The 18,736-nt window shown below is 50.6% G+C and overlaps 1 protein-coding gene and 1 non-coding gene across 3 annotated transcripts; both read right to left on the bottom strand.

Moving 5' to 3' along the window:
• Nucleotides 1–7,337: 7,337 nt before the first annotated feature.
• LOC125626822 (E3 ubiquitin-protein ligase RNF113A) lies at nucleotides 7,338–18,510 on the bottom strand. 2 transcript variants are annotated; one of them, XM_048830298.2, is made up of 10 exons: nucleotides 18,314–18,510; nucleotides 17,635–17,711; nucleotides 16,208–16,312; nucleotides 13,241–13,348; nucleotides 12,319–12,428; nucleotides 11,979–12,085; nucleotides 10,681–10,770; nucleotides 9,439–9,532; nucleotides 8,346–8,452; nucleotides 7,338–7,489 (listed from the first exon to the last, which is right to left on the bottom strand). In XM_048830298.2, exons 1-10 carry the CDS (start codon nucleotides 18,411–18,413, stop codon nucleotides 7,419–7,421), a joined length of 969 nt encoding a protein of 322 aa, XP_048686255.1. In that variant the 5' UTR covers nucleotides 18,414–18,510; the 3' UTR covers nucleotides 7,338–7,418. The 2 variants fall into 2 exon arrangements, with proteins under 2 accessions (XP_048686255.1, XP_048686256.1); XM_048830299.2 differs by lacking the exon at nucleotides 18,314–18,510 and adding an exon at nucleotides 17,995–18,058.
• On the bottom strand, nucleotides 11,129–11,201 carry TRNAR-CCU (transfer RNA arginine (anticodon CCU)). The gene has a single exon. It is a non-coding gene; the product is annotated as a tRNA-Arg (tRNA).
• Nucleotides 18,511–18,736: the final 226 nt, after the last annotated feature.

Below are 18,736 nucleotides of genomic sequence, written 5' to 3'. Positions count from 1 at the left end.
GCTTCTTGGGCAGTTGAACCGGTGTATTGTCCAGGTATAGATTGTTTTGCCACCGAGGAGCTGTTGTCATTCCAGTGACACACAGCCAGGGAAGTACACATCACCTAGGGTCAATGAGTCAGTAATCTACAGGCACATGGAAGCGTTTGCCTGGCGCTGTAATAAGGGTCCGTACATGTAATAAGATGCAGCGGTGAGGAAACACCACTGAGTAGCGGGTACTCCTATAGCAACTTCACCATCTGCAAGAGGAAGGACATTCACAACCACAGAAGAGGACAAGGGCAAAGGGTAGAAGAGGAGCCCATGATGTAATTGTCTGTTTCTGTGCAACAGTCCGAGGTTGTCATCAGTGTAGTATTGTCAGGGGATGGTGTCCAGTATCCAGACAGCCCTACTTTATATACCATATTATAGGCCACATATCCAACAGCCTTAAAACAAAAAGAAGGAAACACGTGAGTAGGAACAACAGAAGGATACGCAAGAAGGAAATTGAAGGTGAAGGGTGAGTCTGGAGAAAGTAGAGAGGCTACTATTGGGTAGGAATACCTGCAATGTGGGCAAGAGTGGGGGAGGAAAGGGTAGGGGATGGAGGAAAACCCAGGCGTACATCTAACGTATCTTTTGCAATGTTAAGCAAATCACAAGCACGACCTTTAGCCTGTGACTTGGCCAGGTTGACTATTGCGTCTGAGGTTTTCTCTGTGATTTCGTAAAAATCCTCTCTTGCAGTCAGAGCATAAGACAACCCAGTGTTGGTATGTCTAAGGGCTTGGGTGGCTTGGCCCTAGAGTTGTATGATCTCTCAGAATTTAAATTAATTGTATTAATTATAGAGTTGAAGCTTCCAAAAAGTCCTCCAACATCCCCTAGAATGCTACGTTTCAGCCTTTTGGCTGTATGGGCTCAAATGGTGCATTAAAAACCGTAGCTTGGTCCTGCAGCCATTGCAGCGAGCTAGGGTGATCTGAACATACATTTTGCAAGGGTGCCGAAAAATTGGACAAATCATATATAACTGGAACAGAGACCATGAGAACATCATGCAGAAGTGTTTTGTTGGGGCCTTCTTGAATAATGCCGTCTGAGGGGGTAGGGTACAATATCAGACAGGTAGTAGGCGGGGAGTATCCACAAGTGGCCAGACTATAACATCGTATATCAGGACAACGTAAACATCTAACAGGGTGTACACAGTATTCCTGACAGTAGTGCCCCTCCATCCCAGGCTCCCATAACAGAGGGGGAATGTCCATCCATCCTGCATGTACAGACACTGTCATACTATTAGCGGCTATAGTGGTTGTCATGCCATTGATAACCACGTTCTCTTGCTCACATTGACACCTATGTTCTCCCAACCCATTCGCGGCCTCATAAATATTGTGAATTTCAACTGATCTATCCAAGGCCCTGGAAATAGAATAATTTGTTAAGTATTCTAGCGGGGTGTTCTCAAACTGACACTGTGTCCAATGGTCCTGTTCCCAACACTCTGGGCTAGGGCACCCTGGAATTGGGGGTCCTATGTGTGTGGGCCCACATCCCGTAAGGCCAAAAACCCAGTTACAGTCCCAATTTGGCGAAATGCATGGGGGGAGCCGAAGGCTGCTCCCGGCTGCGGTAGTCGGATCGAGGTTTTGGAGCCTGGGTGTTTCTGAAGGTGAGATGTAACCACGATAGATCCCAGGTGGTCCGGTCTGGGGATAAGCCAAGTGTCTGGTTTCTTTACTCATTCGCCGCTGCCTCCTGCAGGAAATTGCACATACTGGCCAGCTTTGAAGCAGGTATCTTGTGTGATATGCACCAAGGGCGAGTCCCAGGAGGCTGCATCAGGTATGTTTGCCAGGAGGATTAACGTGGGGAGTCACAGTTGTTACCTGAAAGGATACAATATAAAGAAAATTAATTTATTTATACATTTTAATTCTGGTTTTATGGACCCATGTTGGAATTCCTTGCACTTTCACAGAGGTATTTGTATGGGCCAATACCATGTGCGGGCTGGAGTATTTTGACAGAAGTACCCCGGGGTTGTATGTTCTTACCATGACCTGATCTCCCTCCTGTACGTCCGCCCAAGAGGGCATCTCTGGAGGGTCCTGGGCTTAAGAGGGTGCACTTCCATAAGGAACCAGTATGCCTTGCTGAAGTAAAGAGTAAATACTGTTACCTACCACATCCACGGCCTCAGGTTTGAGAGGGTATTGCTCAGTAGGTGGAGGGAGCTGACTGGTAACCTGGATGGGTGGGCAAAGATGACCAGGCATCGAACTGCAAGGCAGCTTATTTTCTGCCCAGACCGAGGGAAATCTGGAACATAAGGTCTTGAAAAGGGTTAGGTGTATCCCAAGTAAGAGCCACAGATTTGGCAGTTGCAACTGAAGAGAGGGATGGATCCTTGCGGCAGGGAATGGTCTGAGTATGCATAAGTTTATCAGTAAATGTCACTACTTTGAGCAAGATTGAGAATTGCTGCAAGGTCGCAGGGGAAATTCAGGCCCAAAACAGTCCCCTCTGCATTTGGAGCTACATAAAAGGATTGGGTCCAAAAGAATAGATTAGATTCTACAAGAACAGGATAGCTTTTGTAAGCCGTGAGTTGTGCACCTCCTACCCCTGAAATAGTATATTTAGTAGTGGGGAGGGAGAGGTCAGTAATAGAAACAGATGCTTCTGTGTCCACAAGAACTGTGCATGGCTGGCCCCTTATCTATGCCTGTAAGTGTGGCCTCGAGGGATTTACATCTGCATCATCGGTACTGACAGGCAAGGGGGAGCCGCTGGATCCTAGCGGGTTATGGAATTTAAAAGCCTGGCCATTTCCTCTTTGCTTAGGTGTGAGTAAGGGTTGGCAGCTTGTTGAGATACCAGTTGAGGCCACTTGCCCAGGGCTCCTCGGCTTGGGCATCCAGCTGCCCCACGTTCAGTTTCCCCACATACAGAACACTGTGAGGTAGGGGGAGGGTGGGGACGGGACCAGGACCAGATTGAAAGGGCAGGGAGGTACCGCAGGGATTCAACTGGCTGTGATTCTGCCCCTGACTTGGCTTTTTATCTCTTTGGCCTGTCTGGCTTCATACAGATGGATTCATAATCAGAGCCTGGGTTCACTCCCAAAGCAAGGGCTGTTTGCAGGTGGGAGTTAAAACCTTCCTTTAACATCTTTAAAAATGCCTGATCTGTTTTCTTTGGGCCTGCAGTCCCTGCATTGCTGGAATACATCTCCCACTTTCTTTCCCAATATTGAGAGGCAGGCTCGTCCTTGCCTTGTACACAGCCCACGATCAATCCCCAACTACCGGCTCCGTTCCCCAAGGCTTCTTGGACAGCTTCCTTAAACTCAGTGCAGGCACAGGTCATGTCATATTTTCAGATTCAAATTTAACAGAGGCCCAAATGCCTTTTCGGTGTCCTTCTGCAGGGATCTTGGCCCATGATAGGTCGGGGCATTTAGCTTTTGTTAAGAAATGAAGATCCATGGGATGTTACGTATAGGTGGTAATCATCTGGTTTATTCTTTTCCAGAATATCAAATTTGGGTCTTTGGGCTTTAAATCAGGGAGCTCTTTTAGTAAGCCCCTCATTTCCTCTGCGCTGAGAGGAGTGTGCTTATAAGTATTATGAGCCACTCTGTTTTCACCTGTCCCTGACCACCGAGTGGTCACTTGGAGAGGGGCCAAGGGAGCACTGGCATTTAATTTTGGGTTGGGGGGGGACAATTATCTTGATCTTCCCCCATGTGTGCTAGGTCCCAATTTTGAATTGGTTCCTCAAGGCGTTTCCAATTCATTTCATTTTGGTCTTTATCAGTATCGCTGCTTGAGTCAGGGTCAGTAAAATCACCCTTCTGTTGTGTGCTCGCAACAATACACGCGCAGAGGAGTTGGTTTGTTTTAGTTTTGCTGTTAAAGCCTTGTTCTCTGCTTCAAGCTCACTCAGCTTGCGGCTGCAATCTGCCTTTTGATTCAGCGCTGATGTAAAGTGTTTCCAATTCTTGTAATTTCCTTTCATATTCGCAATACATTATTACGATCCCTTTCCCTAACCTTCCTTTCGTCTGACCAGACCACCACATGCTATCCATTGTACTCGTACCCTCATTCCAGCCAGCTTTTGCCATCATCTTTTGAACCTTCTCATGTTTCCCTTTCAAAAACTCAACGAGCCTCCCTCCCGTGGAGGGTATCGTTGACACATTCTGGGTTCATAAGACATCGTATCCCAGCTTCCTGAAACCCACTTAAGCGGCGCTTCAGGGGAGGCTGACTGAGCACCCCCTTGTCCTCAGTTTACTGCACCACACGCTCTGGGGCTCAGTCCTTGGCGATGCAGCCTTCGCCTCCAGCGATCCCTGGTGCTCGGTGTCTGGACACAAACACAGACCCATTCAGTCCTCTTGCCTGTGCATCCTATATGTGGTTCGTATTAAAAAGGGGTGTGGAGGGGTGCCTCAGGGAGTCCCCAGCCAAGGTGTGCGCTAGAGGTGGGAAGTAGAAAGGTACTCATCTCTATCCCTGGTTGTGAGAAACTCTCCAAGGATTCCCAATCACACCCTGCTCGCTGCGCCAACACTGTTCGGCAAAAAGATTCTTTTCCCCAAGAATCAGGCAAGCACGGACAATACCGAAGGGGGTTTATTCATGGTACCGGGAAGACTACAAGCAGCTTCAAAGATATGGTGCCACAGTGGCCAGTTATATACATTCTCTGATCAATTCATTTGCATTTATCTGCACATACAGAGACAGGCATTGTTACAAGTCCAGAGAGAACCCTAAACAAAGATAAAACTAAGAACAGTACATATGTAGAGAGGTCATCCTATTGCATCAAGCATCTATGGGTACCTTGCAGGGGAAGGAGGCAGGGGAGGGATGAGTGCTTACAGATATCCAGTGGATTGTGAAGGGAGGGTTAGCATTGTTCTAAGAACTGAGTTTTTTCTTTTTTTCAGAATACTGCATTTTAATAGAATTCTCGCACTGAAGTGGAGTTTAAGATACATAATGTCTTTACAAGAGGCACTTACATTTGAAATTGCCCCTTCAAGCTTAGCTTTGTTTACTATCTAGCATTTGAAAAATAATTGTAAATGTAGTTTCAAACAGACCCGGACTTGTATAATACATGCTAATCGCTACAGAATAATGTGGCCTGTGATCTCCATTTGTATTACTGGGCAGGCATAAGCTTATCAGCTATTTACAATGGTCAGTGCCTTTCCAGCTACTAAAATCATTCCTGCTTGTTCTGCAGATTTTGTCTTTGCTTTTAGCTAAATAGTAACTCTTTCCTGACAGCACCACTCAACCTGCAGCAGAGCGAGGGGGAGTTTAGAGGCAGAACATAATTTCATGAACTGGAACATGCCCAGGACACAGTCCAGAGCCCCCCTTTCTGCAAAGAGCAAGGGGACGTGGCTGAGCACAGACTTGGCCAGAGGTCAGCTTAGTGTTGCCTGAAATGATGGCCGTTTCAGTAGCACGGCCCCCTCCTTCTCCAATGCCAGCCTGGAAGCACTTGCTAGAGGAGGAAAGCAGTGCAGCTCTAACCTCAAGGACTAGCCTAGCTTGTGACATCTGCCAGGGGCACAGTACAGTGCAGGAAGGGAGGTGGTTTATTTGAAGCTGTGTGGAACCCAAAGGGCTGTGTTTTCCCACAGCGGCAATGGGCCTTGTACAGATGCAGCAGTCAGAAGTAGGCAGACCTAAAACTTCCAGCTAATGACCAACAGTGGGACCCTTGTTACTGTATCATCATGGGGCTTTCTTGAAGGGGAAAAATCAAGACCCTGCCTTGGGACTCTTAAGAGGTTTAGGAATTAGGGGGGAAAAGGGCTCTTCAACTCACATATCGAACCAGCCTGTGATGATATCTCGGGGAACAAAAGAGCACCAGGAAATTACACTGATTAAACTTATTTTAGTAAATGCCAGAAATAACCCTTTGTGCATGACAAATCCAGCCTGCTTCCCCCTCCCTCAGTGTATGGCATCACTTCCATAGTCCAAGTGAAAACCTTAGGATACCCAACCCCTATTCTCAGAGGCATAAAGCTCTCCAAACCTGTGAGCTGAAGTTTCTCTGGCTTAGGTGTGGTGGTGACAGCCCGTCTAGCTGAAGAAGATTGATCGGATGCCCTTTTACTCTTGTAATTGAGTTTAGATTTTAAATGCTCAAAGAAATTGTAGCAGGGGGAGGCGGGGAGAGCGCTAAACAATCAGATTAAATTAAGTGGGAGGCTCCAGCCTGAGCTCCCTTTCACTGCACTTAGGACAATGAAGAGTGGAGTGCTGGGATGTTTTCTTATAGCGTTGTGAGGAACATGTAGGAGGTTGCTGTGGAAAGCTAAACCCCTGACTCATGCTGTGGAGGGTTTAAAGGCAGGTACACCGAGGGCAAAGCCCAGAGGTTGTAGGATATGACCGAGTATAGGAGTGGTTGCTAACAGGCACAATCAATGCTACACACACAGCAGAGCAGGGTGAATAAATAAACGTGAGACTGGCACCTCTTTTAAAAGCAAGATGGGAAAGAGAAATGGACACAGTAAAATCCTTTAGACATCCCTCACAGTAATGCCAGAAAGGGGGGGAACATCTGAAATTTCAAGGGGTTGAGGTTTTTGAAAGTTTCATTTTGAACCCTGGGAACTGGAAACATCTTCACATTTGTGAAATTCTTCCCATCCTTCAGCCTGCTCTACTCGACCTGTTTAGCGTCCTCCCCCTGCTCTAAAAGAGCTCGAGAACTTCTCGCTCCAGGGCTGTCACTCACCCCAGCGGCATCACCCTTTAAAGAAATCTCACCGGGACCAGCTGGGGCAGAAGCGTCTCTGGGTTCATGCTTGGCAGGGAGCAGAGACCATGAGTGTCTCATGCTCACTGGGCAAATCAAGACTTCCTTGTAAAGTGAGGGTCTCATTGTGTGATTTAAAATGCAGTTTGCTCCAGCCTGGAGATGACAGAGCCTCACCGTGGTCCTACAGCCATGGAGGGTGGGGGGAATGCTGCAGCCCAGCATGCAGGAGCCCACCCACCACCACCTTCTAGCACAGGAAAGTTGCCACTTGAGTCCTGGCAGTACAGCAAGGGCTTTGCTGGTACGTTTTCTCTAGCAGCTGACTGGAGGCTGTGTTGTGCATTAGCCTGGCTGGGAGACCCTCCTCACCTTAGTCTCCCACTTTGAGACCACTGGGGCGCTGACAGCTAAAGGACCTAGTCTGGCAGCTCAGCGCAAGGGGGCGTCCTGGTGATCCTTGTGGCTGGGTTAACAAGCTAATAACCTGCTTGTGACAGTCTCCTCCAAGCAAAATCCGAAGTAGACAGGTCTTTTCTATAAACTTTTATTGGGATAATTACAAACCCTGAGGGGTGGGGGTGGGAGGAAGAACAGGGGAGAGAGTTGTGCTACTATGGCTCATCTCCATGCTCCGAGGGATCCGACTCCTCACCCTTGTGCTTTTCTAGCTTTGCCATTAACTCTGCAAAAGACAAGAGGAGCAGGGGTGAGGCTCTGAACAGACCCTGTGCTTCCCAAGGGCTGCTTCTCCCCAGAGAACCGTAAATAGCTCTCAGTCCCAGCTAAGGCCCTCACCGGGCCAGCAGCAGCCATGGAAGGTAGATTTGGCTGTTGGCAGGTGCAGCTGGGTTGAAACGAGCCCTGGAACTGCAGCTCTGCTCTCAGGCAAGGATCCAGTAAGGTGAAGGGGCTATCAAGGTGTCGGGCATGGGAAGAGCCAGCTGGGAGAGGGGCTGGGGCCTCCAAGAGGCGGGCTCGGGCAGACAGCTGCGATCGCTCAGGCAGGGCTAGAGGTGGGAGCAGTCGCCTCATGGCTCCTGGGTAATCCCCAGCAGACAGAGGGAAACGTGATTTCTAGGACGTTCCACCACCTCCTGCCGCAAGGTGACCCAAAGGCATGTACAGCACTGACCCTCTGGATGCTCTTGGTTACTGTGTCCAGTCAGGCTGCTCCCCTGCCCAGCACGTCCCACCCAAGGCAGAAGAGGAAAACTGGATCCGGCCCATCAGAAGGTCTTCCCGGCCCTCTCTGTTGCTGGCTCCACTTGGCCAGCTATTCGCAGGGGAAGAGCATGCAGCTCTTGGCGCTTCAAGATGGAGGCTGGAGACCAGCTCAGAGCTTTAACCCAACTCACTAGGGCATCTGTATTTTCCGATCTGTTTAGCAAGGGGAGTGATCCAGCCTGTGCTAAGCCAAGCCACGCCACCTGGAGAGATGGAGGCGGCTCTCCCTACTCAGTGCAGCAACATCCACCCCGGTTGGCCTTAAAGAAAGGCCTGTGATCCCAGAAGGGGGCAGGGCGGGAGGGGTGAGGCACCTTTGGCTGGGTTGAAGACACCATTGGTTTGCTGGTCACACACGTAGCAGCGCTTGGATTTGCGGTAGTGCTCCAGGGCGCAGCTCTCGCAGAAGTAGTGTCTGCACCTGCCGGGAGGGAACAAGGGGGCCAGGGTAAGTCTCCCACAAAGGAGTGGCTGCAGGGGACAGACCCAAAGTCACCATCTCTGGGAGGCACCTGGAGACAGGAGGGCGCTGACGGCTCACTCCCTTGGGACCCAGGGGGGAATCGAGCAGCTAGCCTCCTCCCTGCCCCGTAGCAGCAAGCTGGCACCTGCAAAGGGCATTATGGCAAGGCCTGGCCTGAGGGGTTGTTACAGTACAAATGCAGCAGAGGAAACATTCCACAGCCTTAGGACCAGCTGCAGACCCTCCCGCACGAGAACAAGGCACAAGGTGCTACACCCAAGAGATCTGCCCCTGCTCCCAAGAACTGGGTTTGCTGCTTCTGCAGCGATCCCAGGCCAGGGAGCATGACTGAGAAGTGTACCCAGGAGTCCTACACGGAAGCTGGGCTGATGCTCCAGAGACCAAACCCCTGGACATGCTCACAGGACCTTGTCAAATCAGAGGAGAGGCTCCCAATTGAGGCACAAAGACCTCCCAGCTCACCACTGCTGGGATGGTAGGGTGGGATGCCCATCATGACGCTTGGATTCTATTTCCAGCTCTGCCACCAAATCACTCTTTGACCTTGGGCAAGTCCCTTCACTGCCCTGTGCTTCAGTTTCCCCATGTGTACAGCAGGGATAATGATGCTTATGAAGCACTGGTAAAGCATTGGGATGAAAAAAAAATCTCAAGGCTGGTGATAAAAGCCAGAATAAAACAGCTGCTGTCACAATGGGAAGTGCTTTACAATGGACAATGAATGCATTTTGGGAGCCTTGGAGGGAAAGTGCTGGAAAAACGCCAGGGAAGGGTCCAGGCAGCTAGAAACTGAAAGGCCCAGATGCAGTGTCACCCTGAGGAGGGCAATAACACTGGCCACGGAGAGCGAGGGATGGACTCAGTAAGTGATCTAAAAGCCAGATCACTGTGTCCCCATCCCAGCACCAGAGGCGGCTGCTTACTTGGTAATCACAGGGTTCTTGAAGGAGCTTCTGCAGATGAAACACTTGAAGGGCAGGTCCTCGTCATCGCTGCTCACCTCATAGTTTTCCTCGTCTGCGGGAGAGAGGACAATTGACCACAGTCAGGCGGCAAGAGAGGGGCATCCCAGTCAGCCCGCCAGAGCCCGGCGCACGCACAACCCCCAGTGCAGGAAGCACTCAGCAGGTGGGCCTGGTCCTTGGCCAGAAATAACCCAGCTCTGGCAGCGAGGCGTCTCGGATGTCAGCAGCTTGCGTGGTAAGGAGATATAATTAGGTCTAATGAGCGAACATGCTCGCTGCTCATCCCCCAAGGAGCAGGTTCCTCTGCCTCGCCCACTCACTGCTATAAGCAGACACCAGCGAGGCTGCCTTCCGAGTGTTCCTCCCAGACTAGCTGCCACTGAACCACTCGGCTCCAAACCCAACCGCTGAACACACAACCTGGCCCCTGGAATTTTCTGCCACGGGTCAGAAGCGCCACGCAGCCCGTGGCCTGGAGACGCAGCAACTGCGCGGCGTAGCGGCAAGGAATAGCCCTGTTTCACGAGGGGAAATACTTGTGAACGTGCAGCAGCCAGAGTGCAGCTGAAAGGCAGGGAGGTGTCCCACCAGCCCCACCCATAGCTCGCTCCTGGGCCGTGAGCAACAGCAGATCACTACCCCTTTAGGGGTAAGACTACCTGGGGTGAAGTTTTCAGAAAGCCGATCAGGCCATTAATTCTTCTTGGCCACAGTCTGCCTCTGGCACTAGGGCATACCTGATACTTCAAAGAAAGCCTAATTCCTCTGCCCCCATCCCCCGGGAGATGAACCTGGCCCACTGGGCAATGCTGCTCATGGAAGGGGTATTCATTCCAGCCCCCGTGGCAACCAGCCATCATCCTGAAGCAGCAGAGTTGTTCAGTGCTTTCTTAGTTCTCGGAACAGCAGCAATTATTGGACATAGCGATCCAGCTGCAGGATTGGGTTCTACAATCCTGCAACAGGGAGTTCCACAGTTTTGAGACCCACTGCAATGAAGGACTGTCCTTTTTATCTTTAACTTAAACCTGTGACCCACCACTTAGCACGTCATTTGAGACAGGGAAGGAGTCACTGATCACTTCTCCTTTACCCGTCATCCCCTAAGAGCCCTCAGTCTAGCCCATTCTAAAATACCAACGCTGCAAGACCTCATGAGAATGGAATTGAGGGAGAGAAGGGAGAGGACTACTATTGTACCGTTGACTCCATAGCGTCCTTCGTCCAGTTCCCGTTCAATCTGCCAGCCGTGTTTATAGTCAGAGCGGTCGTGGAGGAACTTACAACTGTCTGCAGCAGGACAAACAGACAAGGAGTTAGCATTCCCTCCCACCACTCTTCAGTTACCGCCTTTTGCAAGTGGTTTATAAATGGCTGCTGTACTGCAGGGGCTACTGTGCTTTGCCCAAGAGAGGTGCAACTTATCAGCGTGCAATCCCCCCCTCCTGTTTTTTTTTTTTTTTTTAGAATATCAGGGTTGGAAGGGACCTCAGGAAGTCATCTAGTCCAACCCCCTGCTCAAAGCAGGACCAATCCCCAGTTTTTGCCCCAGATCCCTAAATGGCCCCCTCAAGGATTGAACTCACAACCCTGGGTTTAGCAGGCCAATGCTCAAACCACTGACCTATCCCTCCCCCCCAAAGTTTTTCACCCCAGATGGGACTCGAACCCACAATCCCTGGCTTAGGAGGCCAGTGCCTTATCCATTAGGCCACTGGGGCTGTGTTTAATGCAGGGGTGTGGCTCATGGAGACTACAGAGCCCAGTTTACATCTTGATCTGATCAATGGGGCTCCCAAGCACTGAAGTGTCACATCCAACATGTAACCCTCACCCCGTCATGGCAGAACAAGGCCACAAATGGGACACACAAACACTAAGGAATGGGCGGAGCACATCCCCTCACACCTTCTCTTATTTCCCTGCCAGAGGGAGGCATGCCCAAGGTTACAAAGGGACACTCAGTGGTAGAGTTGGAAATAGACTCTAGACCTCCGACTCCCAGTCCAAAGCTGTAACCACACACCCATGCTCCGTCACCCCGGTCAATAATACCCGCTGAATGGACAGGTTCATCTTCTTTTTATAGCTCATCTTACAATCATGCGGAGATCCTCTGGCTAAGATCCACCTTGTCAGGTGATTACTGTATTTCTAGTTGTAGAAATCAATTGCCTTTGACTCAGCGCCTTGTGCATTTACGGCACTATATAAACAAAGAGACAGGCTGTCTGAAGTCTGTGGCCATCCTCCAGAAATGTCCTGCTTAGATCCGTAGACATCCTCTACTCATGGACTGCAAGTTCAGGTCATTAGCCATCTAAATGCTGCCGTTTGCCTCTACAAGCGTTTGGCTGGGTTGACGCCACTTTGTGAGTCTGGCACAGTGTCTGGAGAACTTGTGCCGGCCTGGATGTTCTTTTTAAAAAGGGGCTAGCTAGTGAGTTTGGAACTCAGGATGGGATTGGGGTGCTGCGGAAAGGGAAACGTCCATTCACCTCCAAAGCCACAGAAGCCCGTTTCCTTGTAGTCTTTACAGATGTCGGGCTGATAGTCCCATCGCACAGTGGCCCTCAGGTGCTCCGGCGCTCGGATTGGGCCTTTCCTGAAAGGTGCGGAAGAATGCTTAGAACAGGTGCATCTGAGACGCCGACAGTCAGGTTCTGGTTTGAATCAGTCTTCAAAAGGAGGGTAGCATTGGTGAAAGGGGCCAGCTTGCTACACTGGAAACTGACGCCCTGTCCCCAGAACAGACACATGTCTGCTGCCCATGCTGCAAGCTTCTCCACATGCTGCCCGGACAGCATGGCTCCCGATCTAAAAAGTCAGGCCACCTACCTGACCATTCCCGAGGAAGCGTTCCCCATCGACGTATCTTTGGGCTTCACGTACTTCTGATAGTTATTGATCCCCCGGTAAATTTTATCGTCCTCCTTCCCTCGTAGCTCCTACATAGGGAGAGCAAGAAAACAGGGAAGAAAGCTCCATTTCCCAGTCTCCTAGATCTGCTTTCTGGCCCCGCCAGCCCCCAACCTTCTCTGCTATCCATCCTCCCCCGCAACTCCCTTCTCGGAGCATGAGGGATGGCCATGAAAGCCAGGAGGTGCCCACTGTAACCAGGGAAAGGGATTTATACTTGGCTTGTTAAACTTAGGGAAATAAAGCTTCCCCCCCACTTCCATTTTTCAAAATCAGTGGGCGAATTTGGTGCTCCTGGAAGAAAGGCGTGGAACAGGACTGGCTGCCCACCACAGCTCTGCCAATGCACCTCAATCCTGACCCGCAGCCCCCTGCTATCCCAGGCCTGGGCTCCCCATACCCAGCTCTGCCAGTGTGCCTCACTCCTGACCTGCAGCCCCCACTGCTATCTCAGTCCTGCTCCATCAACACATTCTCACACACCCCTCTGCCAGCACACCCGCAGAACCCTGTTATTCCAGTCAGTTCTGCCAAAGCTGCTTCAGCCTGATTTGCAGCATCCCTTGTTCCAGGCTTAGACCTCTCAATCACAGGTCCCATGTAAATGACCAGGCACCCGTGGCTAAACTGCTTCCGACTGCTTGCACTAAGCAGGTTGATTTGAACCCGAGCTCTTCTCCCCTACTAACCCCTTACCCCCACCCCACACACACTTCAACTGGGAAGCAGCCCCTTGGCCAACCCTGGACAATGAGAAGACAAGGTAAAGTGCCTGACTAAACAGACGAACATATCATCTCCCCCCACAGAGCTCTGGCTTTACACGTCACGGCTGACTGACCTCCTGGATTTTCTGGCTGCGCTCAAAGATGGCCTGGGCATCTTTCTCCTTCTCAGTGTCCAGCTCATACACAGCCGTCGCTCCCATGTCCTCCGGTCCTACAGGTTTCTGAAATGCAAGAAGCACATTTCCCCATTCACAGTCAAGAGAAGACTCCCCCGGTGAAGAAAGCTGCTCAGATCCTGCCGTCAGGAGCACAGGATAAATGCACGGTGCTGAAGGAATGGGGCCTCTCTCAAAACCGGGTGACTGGGCAACAAAATGGCAGATGAAATTTAATGATGATAAATGCGAAGTAATGCACATTGGAAAACATAATCCCAACCATATATATACAATGATGGGGTCTAAATTAGCCGGTACCACTCAAGAAAGAGATCTTCGAGTCATTGTGAATAGTTCTCTGAAAACACCCACTCAATGTGCAGCTGCAGTCAAAAAAGCGAACAGAATGCTGGGAATAATTAAGAAAGGGATAGATAATAGGGCAGAAAATATCATGCTGCCTCTATATAAATCCATGGTACGCCCACATCTCGAATACTGTGTGCGGATGTGGTCGCCCCATCTCAAAAAAGATCTATTGGAATTGGAAAAGGTTCAGAAAAGGACAACAAAAATGATTAGGGGTATGGAACAGCTTCCATGTGAGGAGAGAGTAATAAGACTGGGACTTTTCACCTTGGAAAAGAGATGGCTAAGGGGAGATATGATTGAGGTCTATAAAATCATGACTGGTATAGAGAAAGTAGATAAGGAAGTGTTGTTTACTACTTCTCATAACACAAGAACTAGGGATCACCAAATGAAATTAATAGGCAGCAGGTTTAAAACAAACAAAAGGAAGTATTTCTTCACACAATGCACAGTCAACCTATGGAATTCCTTGTCAGAGGATGTTGTGAAGGCCAAGACTACAACAGGGTTCAAAAAAGAACTAGATAAATTCATGGAAGATAGGTCTATCAGTGGCATCTCTAGCCTCTGTTTGCCAGAGGCTGGGAATGGATGACAGGGGATGGATCACTTGATGATGACCTGTTCTGTTCATTCCCTCTGGGATATCTGGCATCGGCCACAGTTGGAAGACAGGATACTGGGCTAGACGGATCCTTGGTCTGACCCAGTAGGGCCATTCTTAAGTTCTTATGACAGTCACTTTCCACTGATACCAGTTGGTTGCTTGTTGCACTTCACTCTGGTACCTTGACAATGCACCTAACCAGGCAGGAGTCACTTTGTGTTTACAGCCCATTTCACTTCCTGCTTCTTTAACATCTCGGTCCTTCTATCACACCTCGCACTCATTCATGGATTTTATTCCCAAAGATAGGGAAGCATTTACCCCTATTTTGCAGGGAATTGCCCAATGAGGCCGATGGCAGAGCTAGGAATTGAACCTAGATCTCTTAATTTAGTGCCCTAACCACTAAACCACTCTTCCTACAAAGGCTGTTGTCTGGATTTCTAACCCAGCTGTGGGAGGTTTACCATTTAATTTAGTTAATACATCTGTTTTTTTAATATCGTGAAAACATTTCTATTAATACTGGGCTTCATCAACCCTTTAGCAACAGTCCCACAGTGCAGAGACTTAAGTACAATTATATCCAGGTGGGAGCTTCCCGGCCTCTTATTACAAATAAACCGAGCTCTGGAGTTTCCGGCAGATGAACATAAAGCCACATTCTTCTCCAGCACCTCCCACTTTCTGCTGGGGGATGTGAAACTGACAGCCACAGACCTTTCCCTGACACCCAAGTGGTGAATAATAATCGCAGCCCTGAGCTCGTCACAAGGCACTGTACAAACATGAACTAATAGATCCTTGCAACCCCTGTGGGAGGCAGCTCAGCGCTATCCCTGTTTTACAGAGGAGGAAATGGGGGCACAGAGAGGGGAAGTGAGCGGGAATGCGTGTCAAAGCCGAGATCTGTACCACTTCTTGCCTTGAAGAAGAGCTCTGTGTAGCTCGAAAGCCTGTCACTTTCACCAATGGAAGCTGGTCCAATGAAAACTATTACCTCGTCCTCCTTGTCGCTCTAATATCCTGGGACCAACTCAGCTACCACAACATGGCAAGCATTAAAAAAGTCTGTTTCCATTACTAACACCTCCTCAGATTAGTGAAACTCGATCCAATTGATTTCCCATCTGAGTAGACTGTTCCTTTTAGGCTTTTGTTCAGCTCAGGGCAGTTAAACTAGATAGGGCAGTGTCTGCTTCTCCTGCACTAAACCACGCTGTTTGGATCTCCAACACTGGAAAAGAGTCTATGTTACTAGCAAAAAGGCCTTTAGTGATGTTTATTTGGGAAGACAGTCAAAATTTCTACATCAATAAGGATTTGTAGTCACATACACATCTCTTTTTGTAATTGCATGGTTAGGGCATTGGACTGAGCATCAGGACTCCTGGGTTCTGTTTCCCACTCTGCCACTGACTTGCTGTGTGACCCTAGGAAAGTTACTTCTCCTCTCTGTTCCTCACTTTCCCAATCAGCAGAATGGGGATAAAGTTACTGACCTTCTTGTAAAGTTCTTTGAGTTCCTTGCTCCAGCGATTGGGGTGTTACCCTAGGACAATGAAGACCTGGGTTCAATTCCCTGCTCCACCACAGACTTCCTGTGTGACCTTGGGCAAGTCACTTAGCCACCTTGTGCCTCAGCTCCCCATCTGTACAATGGGGATAATAGCACTGCTCTTCCTCATGGGAGTGTTGTAAGGATAGATCCATTAAAGACTGGGAGGCGCTCAAATACTATGGTGATGGGGGCCAGATAAGATAGACATTAGAGAGAGAGAAAAGCACCAGATAGACACTAAATAGAGTTTCAAAAACAAAACCTGATCCTGGGGCCAATCATAAAACCAACCAAACACACTCTCTGGCCTCTGTTATGCAGACTAAGTGATCTAATTTTCCCTTCTGGCCCCTTGCAAAGCCACGTGCTGCACTGTGCTTACCGCTGATCTCGTTGATTTGTAAGCGACCCCGATTCCTTGTGACTTTCCTTCATCATCACTGCTGCTTGCCCCATACGAGGTCTTCTCTTTACCACTTTTCCTGGTCTGAAAGATGGGAGGGCAAATATCTGAAGAACCGAGAAAGATCCACCACCAGCAACACCCGGACACGTTCCCCATCACATGTTGGCCAGAGATAGTGCTGCAGCCCAGGAAGGCAACCAGTTGTCGAAATCAGGGCCCATATAGACACAGCACTGGTTTAATGCAGCCACCTCTGGGCTAGAAGGAAGACGGAGCAAAACACCTTTGGTTCTCCTAGACCAAGAGAGGGGCACCACAAAGTTAAATTCTTGTGTTAAGAGAGCAAAGTGATAGGTTTAATTTGGATCTGTGGGCCTGCAATGTTAGAACCACTCATTTCCCTCAATCTACAGTGCATCTCCAATGGGTAACAATAGGAGGTCTGTGAAAAGATCAAGCGAGCCATAGCACCCATACACAATAACTAAAGCTGTACGTACATTACAGACTTCTGCCACCATGCCTCTGTCTATCAAGGGTGTGATCCCTGACCCTTATAGCAGTGCCGGCAGAAGCCCCTAGTGTAGATGCCGCTATTCAGGTGTAACTTTTTTTCAGTTGGAGTGGGGTGGGGGTGAAATAAGCTATACTGGTAAAAGAGCGAGCTGTGTTGATATAAACTGCAAATAACTAGAAGCACTTTGCTCGTATAGTATACCAGTATAGTTATACTGGCAAAGCACTACCGGTTTAGTCCTGGCCTAAATTTTCAGTTACTAAAGTTACTGTGGCATACTGCATCCCTCTGGGTAAAAGTCACATGGGGCACTTTTAGATCTCCCAGTTACTGCCCTTTGCTGGTCATTTTCATATGCATCTACCCAATCTGTGCATTTGCACACCTAGATTTGTAAAATCAGGTCCTTTAGGTGTCCTCATTAGGCTTTAAAGACGGAAAGTTCTCCTCTCTCACAGCGGGGCATTGGCCGAGGATGCCTGCAGACCCCGAAAGACAATTCTGCACGAGTTACTGACTGGTCACATTTGAAAAGATTTTCCCACAACCAGAAGGGCCCAAAACATAGGGTTTTTTGTTTTTTTTTAAGTGAGAATCTGAATCCTGCATAATCTGAATCTGTCATGGGCCCAGATAAATCTTATAAACTGGCTGGATCCACTCCAGAGGAGCGTATGGCACCGCCATGGCTAGGCGAGGATGCTGGTGGGCAGTCTCGTGGTGCTGGTGCACAGCACCTTCTGCAGATCTCCCCCAAGGATTTCCTGGGTCCGAACATGGGACCCATCCCACCCCGCACTCCACGGGGAGGCCTGTTACACAGGGAGTGGGATACAGTGACTGGACAATGCGTGGAGCTGGGCATCTCTGCGATGAGCTCTGTCACCTTCTGGATCATGGGGTTGTGGGCTTCCCGCCGCCTCTCCTTCCTGACCACCGTGCTCCCCTCATCACTGCTGCTCCCTGCAGAGGAAAAGAGGCCGTCAACTGGAGGGGCAGGAGTAGCCAGGCCAGGTCTTCAGCCCCCAGAGTGGGGCCCCATTCCCTCACCCCAAGGAGTGCTCCCCACATGCCAGGCCCTGGGCACAGGGCTCTTGGGGGCCACTCAGCCTGTATGGGGGCTGGGCACCAGGCTGCAGGGGGATCCGGCCCCTTCTCGGGGCGAAGCTGGCTCAGCTCCCATCATGGGGCTACGCACAGAGCGGGGCCCCCCCAAGGCCCATCCAGTCTGTCAGGGCTCCCCCACCTGCCAGGAGAGTGGCACGGTCCAGACCCCTTCCCCACCCCCATAACATTCGGACAACCCAGAACCATTCCCCAGTGATAATGGGACAGTCCAGAAATCCTCCCCCCGATAATGGGACAACCCCTCCCCCCGTCATATTGGGCCTGCCCAGAAACCCTCCCCGAAGGTAATGGGCCAGCCCAGCGCCCACCCCCGCGGTACAAATGGTATGGCCCGGAATCCATCAGTGATGAGGGCTTAGCAGGAAACACACACTCCCCCCCACCCCCCGAACAATGGCACGGTCCGGAGCGGGGCTCGGCCCCTCCCCCATCCTCACCCTGCTCCTGGTCGCTGCCCGGGCGTTTGCGCCGCCCCCTGCCGGCCGCCGGGCCCCGCTTCTTGAACAGGAAGCTGCAGACTGGGGTCTCCTCCGCCATCTTCCGCCGTCAACGAGACGGGCCGGGCCGGGCAGCGGAGAGAGGGACCCACCGGCGCCAACGAGATTGGCCGGGCTGGAGGAAAGGGAGCGGCCGGCAGCAGCGCCGCGCGGCGCCCCCTCGCGGCGGGGAGGAGCAACGGCAACCTCCGCCTCCGCCTCCCGCTCGCCTTCTCTGGGAGCGGAGCAGGAGCAAGCAGCTCCCCGGGGGGGGGGGGGCAGGAGCTGCCCAGGGAGGGGAGGGGAAGCTGGGGTCCCGGGGAGGGGGCAGGAGCGGACAGGGGCTCCCCAGGGAGGGAAGGAGAGGGGGCAGCAGGGGCCCCG

Source organism: Caretta caretta, chromosome 27 (assembly GCF_965140235.1).
Source record: "Caretta caretta isolate rCarCar2 chromosome 27, rCarCar1.hap1, whole genome shotgun sequence".
Lineage (NCBI taxonomy): Eukaryota > Metazoa > Chordata > Testudines > Cheloniidae > Caretta > Caretta caretta.
The sequence above is the reverse complement of the archived record's forward strand: the minus strand, read 5'-3'. Positions and strand labels throughout refer to the sequence as shown.

Coding starts and splice junctions, on each gene's coding strand:
- LOC125626822 (XM_048830298.2), bottom strand. CDS start 18,413: ATGGCGGAGGAGACCCCAGTCTGCAGCTTCCTGTTCAAGAAGCGGGGC. Junction 13,349..16,207: donor ACAAATCAACGAGATCAGCG/GTAAGCACAGTG, acceptor CTTGCATTTCAG/AAACCTGTAGGACCGGAGGA. Junction 8,453..9,438: donor AAGAACCCTGTGATTACCAA/GTAAGCAGCCGC, acceptor CCCTCCCGGCAG/GTGCAGACACTACTTCTGCG.